The sequence below is a fragment of the Mauremys reevesii genome, linkage group 3 (genome assembly GCF_016161935.1).
Source record: "Mauremys reevesii isolate NIE-2019 linkage group 3, ASM1616193v1, whole genome shotgun sequence".
Classification (NCBI taxonomy): domain Eukaryota; kingdom Metazoa; phylum Chordata; order Testudines; family Geoemydidae; genus Mauremys; species Mauremys reevesii.
In genome coordinates, this window is record NC_052625.1 from 206,769,112 (window position 1) to 206,781,217 (window position 12,106).

A 12,106-nucleotide genomic window follows, 5' to 3' on the forward strand; every position below is an offset into this window, starting at 1 on the left:
CATCAAGTGATCCATCCCCTGTCATCCATTTCCAAATTCTGGTAAACAGAACCTAGAGACCCTCAGAGCATGGGAGGGCATCCCTGCCCATCTTGGCTAATAGCCATTGATGGACCTATCTTTCATGAAATTATCTAGTTCTTTTTTGAATCCTCTTATAGTCTTGGCCTTCCCAACATTCTTTGGCAAGGAGTTGACTGTGCATTGTGTGAAGAAATACTTCCTTTTGTTTCTTTTCGACCTGCTGCCTATTCATTTCATGTGGTGACCCCTAGTTCTTCTGTTCTGAGAAGGAGTAAATAACACTTCCTTATTTACTTTTTCCACACCAATCATGATTTTGTAGACCTCTATCATATCCCCTGTAGTTGTCTTTTCTAAGATGAAAAGTCCCAGTCTTATTAATCTCTCCTCCTATGCAAGCTGTTCCACACCCCTAATCATTTTTGTTGCCCTTTTCTGAACCTTTTCCAATTCCAAGATATCGTTTTTGAGATGGGGAGACCACATCTGCATGCAGTATTCCTACGCTTTGTTTCCTATGGTTCAGCCAGTTACTGATCCATGAGAGGACCCTTCTTCTGATCCCAGTACAGCTTCCTTTGCTTAAGAGCCTTTGCTGAGGGACCTTGTCAAAGGCTTTCTGAAAATCCCAGTATGTCAGTGCACTGCAAGGCCTTCAGTGGCTTTTAAACATTCCCATGGGGACACCGGCGACATGGTCCAGTTAACTTGTGTTCAGGCCTAACAAGAACTCAGATGCAACCTGCTGTGAGAAACTCATTTTAACAAGGATGCCCCTGTACCAGCACAGACCACAGGACAAAATGTGTAACTTCAATAACAATGGTATTGGAAGAGCCCAAAATCACCACCACAGGAATGTATTGACTATGACCCCTTACTTCAGATGCACTGTGGCCTAGTGGATAGAGCACTAGATGGAACTCAGGAGACTTAAGTGCTAGTCCTGGCTCTGCTATTGTCTTCCTGGGTGACCTTAGGCAAGTCACTGCTCTTCTCTGTGCCTCAATTTCCCATCTCGAAAAGGGGGCTAATGCTACAGACCTCCTTTGTAACGTGCTTTGAGATCTACTGATTGAACATGTTAGATAAGAGGTAGGGCTCTTTATTATCTTATGATATAGGGTGCTTTTCTTAAAGCGCCCACTGCTGGAGTCAAGTGATTTATCTGAGAATCTCTGCTCTTTATTTTATTGTATTGTATTTTATTTTATTTTATTTTATTTCTTAGCCAATTTTAAGCCCTCGTGGTTGCAAAGAGAAGCTGGAGAACATGAATTGAGTGCACCCTAGTGGCTCAGACACCAGAAGGCAAATGAAGAGGTCCCCAGATGAATATTTTTTGAAGATCTCATTATTTTGAAGCCAATCTCTTGATTTTGGTGGGGCCCAGCTCATGGTGTTGGAATGCTTGGGCTGGCGATACCATGAACGTTTTTCTGCACTGGTAGCACTAGAGAATCACTTCAGGGCTGCTTCTCACTTCAGGCTGGGAGATTCTGCCTCAGTCACAAGGGTTTTAGGAGTTCCCACAAGTAGGGAAAAAATGTCCCTTGCCTAAGGGCTGGAGAGTCCTAGAGCTCGGAAAAGACCCAGGGTTTTCCTGGGAAACCTGATGCCCTCTCTCCTGCCTTATTCTGAGCTCAGCCCACTTGGGCGGCTGCCCCAGCCCATCTCCTGATCTCAGTACAGCATTGACACCTCACAGACTAGAGGGAGATTGCAGGAGGGCAGCCCCATTGTGACCTAGAGATGACATCAGCGCCTGCCTGATGCCAGAGCAGCAACCTGCCCTCAGGTGTAGCCTGGGTACTTGGTGCTGTTTTGAGAGTGCCTGTGTTGAGAGTGTCTTAGTGCCTGAGCCCGGGGAAATGAGTTCACTCCTCCTCTATCTGCTCTTTGTAGTCTTTTATGCTGTGCTGAGGCTCGCCAGATCTGAGGTAAGTGAGACTCCTAGAGAGATGGAAAGGCTGGATTGATGCCAGCTGAATGCAGGAACCAAACATAAGTATTTTTCAATCAGCAGGCTTGGATCAAACTGATATGGGAATCAATCAATAAAGAATTAAAGGACGGAATATATTTAAAGCAGGTTAACAATGTTTTATGGAAAATGGGCCATGTCAAACATAGATGTGACAAACTTAGACTTGTGTAAGGTGTTTTTCATAGATTCCAAGGCAAGATGGGCCCATTGGGATCTTCTAGTCTGACCCTCCTGTCTAACGCAGGCCAAAGAACTTCCCCACAATCATGCCTAGTGCATACCTTTTATTAAAATGTCCAATCTTGATTTTAAAAATTGCCAGTGATGGAGAATCAATCCACCATGACTTTGGTCAATTGTTCCAATGGTTAATTCCTCCCCCTGTTAAAAATGGACGCCTTCTTTCCAGTCTGAATGTGTCTAGTTTCAACTTCCAGTCATTGGACCATGTTAGACCTTTCTCTGCTAGATTGAAGAGCCCATTTGTAATTGTTTCTTCCCCGGGTAGGTATTTATAGACTTTTCCTCAAACCACCCTTAACCTCTTTAAGCGACATTGACTGAGCTCCTAAAGTCTATCACTACAAGGCATGTTTTCTAATCCTTTAATCATGCTTATGGCTCTTCTCTGAACCCTCTGCAATTTATCAACATCCTTCCTGAATGTTAGACACCAGAACTGGACACAGGATTCCAGCACTGGTTGCACCAGTGCCAAAGACAGAGGTAAAATAACCTCTCTCCTCCAACTTGAGATTCCCCTGTTTATGCACACAAGTACCGCAGGACATTTGGATTAAAAATCAGCACTCTACAATATCAATGGAGCACAGGTTAAAGGGATTGAGAACAGGCTAATGGCTAACTGACAGATCTTAAAAAGTAATTGTCAAAGGGCTCCTCGAATGTGGGTTTTTCTAATGGGGCTCTGCAGGGATCAGTACTAGGTCTGAGGCTATTCAACATTTTTTCAATGACTTGGAAGTAAATACAAAATTGCTGCTGATAAAAAATGTGCTGATGACACAAAGATTGGCAGAATGGTAAATAACGATGAGGACAGGGCAGTCATACAGAGAGTTCCGAAGAGTTGGTTTGGCAAATGGGGCCCATTCAAACAAAATGCGTTTCACACAGCCCAACACAGAGTTAGACATCTGGGAACAAGGAGGGCCTATTCAGCTTTGGATTTCACGATCTTTAGTTTTGTATCATCTGCAAATCTGGCCACTTCACTGTTTCCCCCCTTTTCTAGATCATTTATGCATACGTTGAACAACTCTGGTCCCAGTACAGATCCTTGGGGGACCTTGCTATTTATCTCTCTTCATAAGCTCACAATTTATTCCTACCTTTGATTTCCTATCTTTAAACCAGTTACTGGTCCATGTGAAGACCTTCCCTCTTATCCCACGACAACTTATTTTGCTTAAGAACCTTTGGGGAAGGATCTTGTTAAAGGCTTTCTGAAAGTTCAGGTACATGATCTCCACTGGATCGCCCTTGTCAAACAGAGCTGATTGCAGACTTGGTGTGATTCTACAGCTGGGTGTGTCCCTGCCAGTGTGTGTGTGCAGCAGGACAGGGTGAGGGAGCCCAGGCTGGTGGAACAGATGGGCTCAGTGGGACCCCAGTACATCAGGTGTCACCCCGGAATGGGGGTCCAACCCGTCACAACCCCCTCCAAGAATTCTAGTAGATTGGTGAGGCACGATTTCCCTTTTCAAAAGCCATGTTGACTCTTCCCCAACAAATCGTGTTCATCGATGTATCTGATCCTTCTGTTCTTTACTATAGTTTCAACCAATTTGCCTGGTACTGAAATTAGGCTCACTGGCCTGTAATTGCCAGGATTGCCTCTGGAACCTTTTTGAAAAATCAGCATTACATTAGCTACCCTTCAGACATCTGATACAGAGGCTGATTTAAGCAATAGGTTAAATACCACAGTTAGTAGTTCTGCAATTTCATATCCGAGTTCCTGCAGTACTCTAGGGTGAATAGGGACTGCCTTCTCTAAAGCATTCATTTAGTCAAACACAAGTTATTGGACTCAATACAGGATGACATTTTCTGGCCTGTGTTATACAGGAGGTCAGACTAGATGATGTGATGATTGCGTCTAGCCTTAAATGCTATGAATCTATGAATCTATGACTGATTTTACACCTCTAGCATGTTCCCTCTTGAAATAGTCCCAGTCTTTTCAATCTCTCTCTGGATACAGGAGCCTTCCCAGGCCTTTCATCATTTTGGACCCTCCTATTTCACCTCATGGCAGGGTGCCCCACCCTTCCCCACTGCCCCCGTAAGGGGAGGTGAAAGTGCTTTGGAATGCAGGAAAAGTAGCTTCCACACCCCAAAGGGATGGGCCCTGATGGCAGCTGGGTCTGGGTAAGAAGCTCTTCAAAGGAAGATTTTGAGCCACGGGAGAAGTCCTTGCTCACCGAAAGAAGCACACTCAGTCTGGGCCTGGGTTGAGAAAACTTGTCCTACAGAAAGGACCCAGAGCTGAGCAGAGTGATGCGCTCTGAACTCAGGGTGCTCGGTACTCTTAGGACTTAGAGTACTTCCATTCCTTTGACAAATGGCATCTCGGCACCGATACGTAGATAGGGTTGAGGCGATGGATAGACAGGAACAGCTAGATGGGTGTATCGCCTGCCTAATGGTGAGTTGTTTCACCTTTTATAGAGCATTATTCGGAAATCCTTCCTCCTATGCCCAAATTTCGTCTTTCCCCCACGGAAATGTTAGGGTACACCTGCCTCATAGGCTAATATATGTGTGCGTATGAGTGACAGAGATGTATGCATTTGTGGTGTACTTGTTAGATTTGTGGGCAAAAATCCCCATTTTCCACCCTTTACTGCTATTGGCTCAGCTAAAGGTCTCCAGACATTTACGTAGGTATTTGTCTTATTATTACTTTTCTGAGTAAGGGTCCCCAAAGGTTGCCTTCAGCGTCACACAGGATGTCTGACCTGGATGTCTGACCTGCATTTCAGCTAGTGCAAATCTATAAAGCCTATTACATACTTAAATTTATCAAAAAGATATTTATCAAAAATATTGCACTCCCTGAAAACTAAATGCAAAGCGGTACTGTGAAATGTGTGCCAATGGCAATGTCCAAAAGCTGTTACTGATGTCTAATACAGTAAACCATACAGCCTCTGGGTCAAAGGATTTGATTAGATCTGGCATTTTGGCCACTGTGGGGGCACAAGTTCGTGTGACCTGGTTTAGGCGTCTGTAATCTATTGTGAGACGCCACGAACCATCAGGTTTCTTGACAGGCCAAATAGGTGAATTTGCAGTGGAAGTACATTTACGCAGTACTCCCTGTGTCAGCAAAGCCTTGATAGTCTTTTCTATGTACGGATTTGCTTGTTCTGGGTAAGGCTACTGTTTTGGGGCTGAAATTTCTCCTCCTTCTAGAACAATAGTGACGGCCATGCATCCACAATCATGTTTGTGTTTAGCAAAAGCATCTGCATGCTTGTAAAGTAATGCCTGTAACTCAGGTTGGTCTGCATGTTTAGCCACTATTTTGTTTAAATCATACTCCTCAGGTTCAGAGTCCTCCACTGGAGAGACCATGCCACACGCAGGTATGACTACTGGAGAGTCATCCTTTGCCTGTTCTACTGAAAGACACAATAATTGGTTATACACATCAAGAACACATCCCTGTTTGTATAAGAACTCAGTTCCCAATAGACAATTCTTTGGGTCTGCTAATTTCATCAATGCAAAGGTATGATTCTTTCTTAGGTGACCTATTTGTACTTCAAGGGGTGTAGAAAGTGTGGTAACAACCTGATTACTTGCAAAAGTTGCAAGTGTCTTGGTACATCCTGATGATAGAGGAGAGGATCTAGGATCCTCGACATGGAGAATACTAATTGCTGCTCCAGTATCTATAAAAAGATTCCTGTTTTGTCAATATTCCAAAAGCTACGGGAGGTTAACCCGGCTTCTTATAGGCCAGTTAGCCTGAAATAATGGACAAACTGCCATGGGATTCAATCAATAAAGAATTTTGGTATTTGTAAAACAGCTGCGGTTTCAGGATGATATAGGGGTTATATCAGCACTTGTTTGGGAGGATTTGCATAACCCATTCCTGGCTTCACCACTCAGGAGGAGCATGGCCATCCCAAATGCATGCAGATAAAACCCCAATATCATGCATTCCCGAAATATGTATCTAGGAAACGCTGTTGTCCAGAGGTCGGATTTCTCCCCCAGGCTCTGAATTCCGTGCACGGTGTCTGGGGTTAGTTGCAGATCCTGCAATCCTAAAACCTGCGGAGTTTTATAAGCTCTGCAGGAGAGAGAACTTTGCAGGCTCTCTCCTTCAATGCTTATAAACTCTGCAGGCTCCTGGTACCAGCAATCCCTGTTTCTCCAAGCCCTGGATTATTCCAGTGAGCCCTGTTATGGGTTGTGCTGTGTGCCCTATATTGGCTGCATCACAGGAAAGCACAATGCCGACCCATGAGGCCTCATAGTGCAACACTCTCCCACAAGGAAACACTTCCCCCTGGCCCCACATGGCAATCCCCTCTGGCTCAGTGTCCTCCCAGGTTTATTGAGGAGTTCTCTTCTAACCCTGCTGCTTTCTCTGTGTGTGGCAGGCTTCTCCGAGGAAGAGGAGACACAGAGCCAAAAAGCAGAAACCGAAAGGTAAGCAGCCCCTGACCCCACAGCTGCGGCGGCAGACTCAGGCCCCACGCAAAGCAGAGAAATAGGGTCTGTTCCCCCACCTGCCTCCCCTCTTCCTGCGAAGGCTCAGTCGTGCCCAGAGCCGTGCAGAGGCACTGGCTGGGGCTCCGTTCACAGGCTGCCCCTGAACACTGGGCAATAGGCTGCTAGGAAGCAGAGGGGGCCCAAGCAGCTCAATGTCTCCTTTATGTCTCACTTCTGGCAGCTTTTGGGTGCTGTGAGGAAGAGCTGGAGGCTGGTGCATCCCCAGAGACATGGTAAGCAGTGCCCCCCTCCATGAACCTGCAGCGGGTCAGTTCCCTCCTCTCGCGTCATGCAATTCAGCCCCACCCAGGGGCAGCAGTCCGAGTAATCCTTCCCCTGCCCCGACCTAGGTACCAGGCAAGCAACTCTTCTCCTGAGACTCCTGCAATTCATTCCCACCCCGCAGAAGTTGCCATCTCTAATCCACCCCCACGCCTCGTACAGGGGTCATTCCCTTCCTCGAGCATCATGCGGCTCATTTAACCTGGGGGGGGAAGGGTGGTAGATTGTGTCGACCGGACCGGACCGGATCATCCTCCCCTCCCAAGAGGGGGAGAAAATGTTTTCTGGGAGCAGCCCCGTGCACCCCAGGGAGGTGAGGTGGAGAAGTCAGGAGGAAGGCTGGGCTTTCTGGTACGGTGAGTAGGGTGAAAGGGATCCAGCAGCACTTGTGTAATGGCCCTTCCTCCATCACGGGTTCCCAGGAGGATTTGAACCCTGGACCTTCAGCTCTGCAGCATAAAGCACCCCTTAGAGCTGAAGAAGCAGCTGCATTAGTTGGCAGCTATAGTAGGCTGTTATCCTATATGTGGATTGGCTTCTGTGGAAGGCACATGACACACACGCTGCCAGCAGGATGCATGCTCACCTCCGCAGTACTAGACAGGGCTCACCTAACAATCCAGCTAACCCCAACCCAGAACATCCAAGGCCCGGGTATTGCAGGGGGGAGGCTGCCTCAGTGGAGAAGGGGACAGGGAGCCTTTCGGTGCCGCCCCTCTGGGTAAAAGAGGGCCTGAGGGCAGGGCCTGCACTCAGCTATCTGCTCTCTCTGTTCCACAGCTGCCCTGTGCCCCCGGAGAAGCTCCGCTTGGCTCAGCGCCTCAGGCTGGTTGAGAGGAGGGTACAGTGCATGGCCAGACACCTGGAGGAAGTTCTGATACCGTAAGGGAACTGAGCGGGGGGCACCAGACTGGGGGTTGGGGGGGAGGGGAGAGTGAATGTAGAGAGGAGGGAGCAGGGACAACCAGACACTCCAGGATCCTAAAGTAACAGGGAAAAAACCACTACGAGGCTTTAGCTTCCAAGGTGAGAGACCAGTGAAAGTGAGGTGGGGGATGATCAGAAATGAAATGCAGAGACTGCACAGTGGGGTTGTGAGTAGGATCAAATCCTTCTGTACGGCAATAGCTGCCAGCAGGCGACTGTCTAGACCCTGCCCCTGCCCCTGCCCCTGCCCCGTTTGAAAGAAACAGCAATCCAATGACACCCTGGGAGAGGTGTCCACCCCACACAGCACTGGAAGGGGCTCAGGTGGCCAGGCAGGCCCATGAACTCCCCAGGGTGCAGCTGCAGGAAGAGCCGGGGAGCAGGGAACTGATTCCAAGCAGGCTCAGCTGGGCAGGACTAGGCAGGGCCTATAAGCCAGGAAGCTGGCACCAGACAGGGGCTGCGGCAGGGGAAGGGCAGCCCCTCCTAGCTAATAGCCATTGATGAATTTATCTAGTTCCTTTTAGAGTTTATAGGCTTGGCCTTCACAACACCCTCTGGCGAGGGTTACACCCACACGCTCCCATCTTCCTCCCCCAAACCAGTTGTTGTTAGCTAATCTTTCTATTAAAATAGCAGTAGGTCCCCGATCATGCTCAAGGCCCCGTTGTGCTAGGTGCTGCACATGTGCGTGTGACGAAGGGGTTAACGTTCTAGATATAATGAGTGCCGGCTCCCCCTCTCAGTCCTTCGTTACCCAGCTGATGTCCTTGTGTCGGGGTGTGGTGTGCAAGGCATGCCTAGGCACTGCCCCACTGCACTACTGCTGGAAGGCTGTGCCCGAGCCCTGCCTTGGCTCAGCAGAGCCATGTCCCATCTGTCCCTGTCTGCTCTCTCCCACAGGCCGAGTGTGTCGACATCTGCCACGAGCCAGTTCTCCTACTCCTCTAGGGAATCCACCACCTCTGCCCTCCGGAGTCCCAGCTCCTTTTCCCTGAGAGAAGCCGCCATGATTCAGTCAGAGCCCCTCCGCCACACGGGGGAGATCATGCCTGTCGGGGTCTGGGAAGGATCCGCTCATCCCATCCAAGCCCAGCCTCTCCCCAGGCCTCCTGCCCACAGCAGACGAGATCGCGGAGAGCAGACCATGGGTCTGGACCAGACGTCAGTCCGTGGCTTAGACTTCAACATCCGCCAGAAACATCTGCAGAGTCAACTGGGGGCTCCTACCCCATACACAGAGTCGCTGGCCAAGATGATCCCTAACGTCCCTGCTCTGTGCCCACCGGACAGAGACGCCAGGGTGAAGTTCAACATGAGCAGGGTCCCTTTCCTAAGCCGTGAAGTCCTGGAGGAACTGGACTGTCACGTGCAGACAAAGAGACTCCAGCATGAGCAGGGCTTACCCCTCACCCCCCAGAAACCCCACACAGCTCTTCTGCCTCCAGCTCCACAAACCCCCATCCCGGGGGAGCCATTGCTGGGTGAGCGGGACACCAAGCAGCACTTGATATTAGAAACAGATCGGCCCAAAAGTGGATTTCCAGCAAAGGTCCCGGAGCCCCTCAGATCCAACACCAGCCCTCAGCGTGCACAGGCGATCCGGGAGCCATGTGTCTGCCCCTCTGGACCCCTGCCCCAAAAGGCTCACAGGATCATGGCATCCCCTGAGGCCATCCTGGCCAGGCCTGTGCCCACGGTGATGGTCAAGCTGCAGGATCACATTGCTCAGAAATGCTCAGAGATCCAAATGGAGGCGTTCCCAAAGATGGTGAGAGAGTCGCACAGAGACGCTCCCCTCGTGAGAGAGACGGCAATAGCAGAGAAGACGCTCACAGCCACACTCCACCTCTATAGGAGCGAGTTGAGAAAGCCTCTTACCAGTGTGAGCGGCACCAAAGGGACTGAAGAGAAGCTGGAGCTGCACATGGAGAGGAAGGTTCTCTTGGGAGAAGGCTCCTGCTTGGGGCCAGGGGCACAGGCAGGTGAGGGCCGGGCAGATCATCCCAGGACCCAAAGCCACCAGGTTGCCCCAGAGGCCCCAGGCTCTGAGCAGCTAACAAGATCCACCCTTGACTCTCTCATTGCTGGGCAGGCTGCACACGACCTGCAGCTGAAGCACCTGATGGAAATGTTGAGCAGCTCCCGCCCCTTGGCGGGCCAGGTCTCAGTCTGCCAGCAGTGCCGTAAGACATATCCAGGAAAGATGAAGGGTAAGAAAACTCAGGAGGAGACATCTGCTGAGCTGCATGGTCTTCGAGACACCATGGATCCACATGGGCTCGATGGAACTGTGAATTCAAAGCTCTTCAGGGATCAGCTGCCAATTAGAGTCTGCAAGAAGTCCAGTGAGCTTCAACGGAAGAGACCAGCTGGCTCTGCAGGTGCTGACTTGCCCGGAAGATCCCATGGAATCCCACAGCGATGGACTCCAGGAGACTCCTCAGCATCATCCAGCCACAAAAAGATGCCAGTGGTGTGGCTCCTTCCAGCAGACAGGAGAAAGACGCAGGATGGAATGGGGAAAAGGGCTCCCAGTAAGCAACCAAAGATGGTGTCCATTGCTACAAGTACAACAGGGCTTTCGCAAGCTGGGGAGAAAACAACTGGGAGTCCTGACGGTTCTCCCCCAAAGTCACCAAAGGCCTCTAGAGCTAGGACACCATCCCCTTCAAGGAGCAAAGTTCCAATTCTCAAACGGATGATGATGTGCCTCAAGAAAACGTGCACTAAGCTTCAAAACAAAGTCAAGTCCCAAATGTCCAAGGACTCTCATTCAAGAACACCTGATGCTAAATTTACAAAGCCACCCCTTGGGAAGGCAAGGGCCTCCAAGGGTGTCTGGTAGTAGAATAAGGGCCCTACCATCAATAAAACACTAACCCCTCCCCTTGACCCCTCAAACCCTGCTCCTTGACCCCTTAAGCCCCAACCACCTGTCACTGGAAGTCCCACCCATGGCGGACACATGACCGGAAGCAAAGTGTGTCATATGACCCCTCTAAGAACTCCTCCCACTGCCCTCTACCAATCAGGATGGGTTTTGCCCCCGTAGGCCTGCCCCGAGAGGAGATTTGACCAATCAGGGGGTGTTCCGGGCCGGGGTGACCCATCCAGAAGTGGTTCGTGTGACCCCTCTAAGAACTCCTCCCACTGCCCTCTACCAATCGCGATGGGTTTTGGCTGCACAGGACAGCCCTGAGAGCAGGTTTGACCAATCGGGGGTGTTCCAGGGCGGGGTGACCCCCCAGGAGCGGGTCCTATGACCCCTCTAAGAACTCCTCCCAGTGCCCTCTGCAATCAGAGTGCAGTGCCATCACCCCATAAGTCCCAGCGCCGGGGCAGAAGAGGCCCTCTTTTACCCAGAACGCGTGCTCTAGAGATCATGGAGACATGGACTCCTTCACCACCCCCGTGAGAACTCCAGACTTTGTTTTAGCCCCGAGAGCCTTTGGACTTGTGTGGGAAAAGCGCTACATCAGCGACAGTTGCGACGAGGGCCCTTTGACTCAGCCGTTGATGGATACGCTGGAACCCGAAACCCAAACCCTCGTGAGGCACCCCAATGAGCGTGACCGCCTCTCATTGTCCGCTCCCCTAGAGGAGGAAGGCGAACGCAGCTCGGGGGAGTCACCGGAGGACAAGGTGAATGGAAAAGACATCACTCAGGTAAATGAATGATTAAGAAGTGACGGTTGATGATGGGGTGTAATGGGTTAGGAACCGCGGGGTTGTGTAAATCTAAAAACAAGCAGTGGGGGGCTTACACTGCTTCTTTTCTGAAAATCTCTCAACAGCTCGACGATGCCTTTATCAAGGCCTTTGAGAACCAACCACACAAACACAACTCCAGTTCCTCAGCGGCCACCACCACACCAAGCCCTGAGAAAACTGTGTGCGCGAAAATGCCCATATTCACAAACCCGGAGCACGCGCTCTAGGGGTTGTGAATAAACAACCAAGGACTGACAAACCATTCTCCCAACACCATAAGCTCGTCACAGCTTCCCCATAGTCTAGTGTTTGGGAAAAGTATGATGCTTCATTCAGAAAACTGATGAAGATTTGGGGAAAATATGATGCTTTGTTCAGAATACTGGTGGCTGCTATATCCTCAGGGGGTCCAAAAGA

At 49.9% G+C, this 12,106-nt stretch overlaps 1 protein-coding gene across 1 annotated transcript; it reads left to right on the forward strand.

Annotated features, from left to right (window-relative positions):
• The first annotated feature begins 1,783 nt into the window (after positions 1-1,783).
• On the forward strand, positions 1,784-10,915 carry LOC120400137. The gene is made up of 5 exons (XM_039528535.1): positions 1,784-1,964; positions 6,655-6,703; positions 6,948-6,999; positions 7,829-7,930; positions 8,879-10,915. Exons 1-5 carry the CDS (start codon positions 1,797-1,799, stop codon positions 10,821-10,823), a joined length of 2,316 nt encoding a protein of 771 aa, XP_039384469.1. The 5' UTR covers positions 1,784-1,796; the 3' UTR covers positions 10,824-10,915.
• The last annotated feature ends 1,191 nt before the right edge of the window (positions 10,916-12,106 follow it).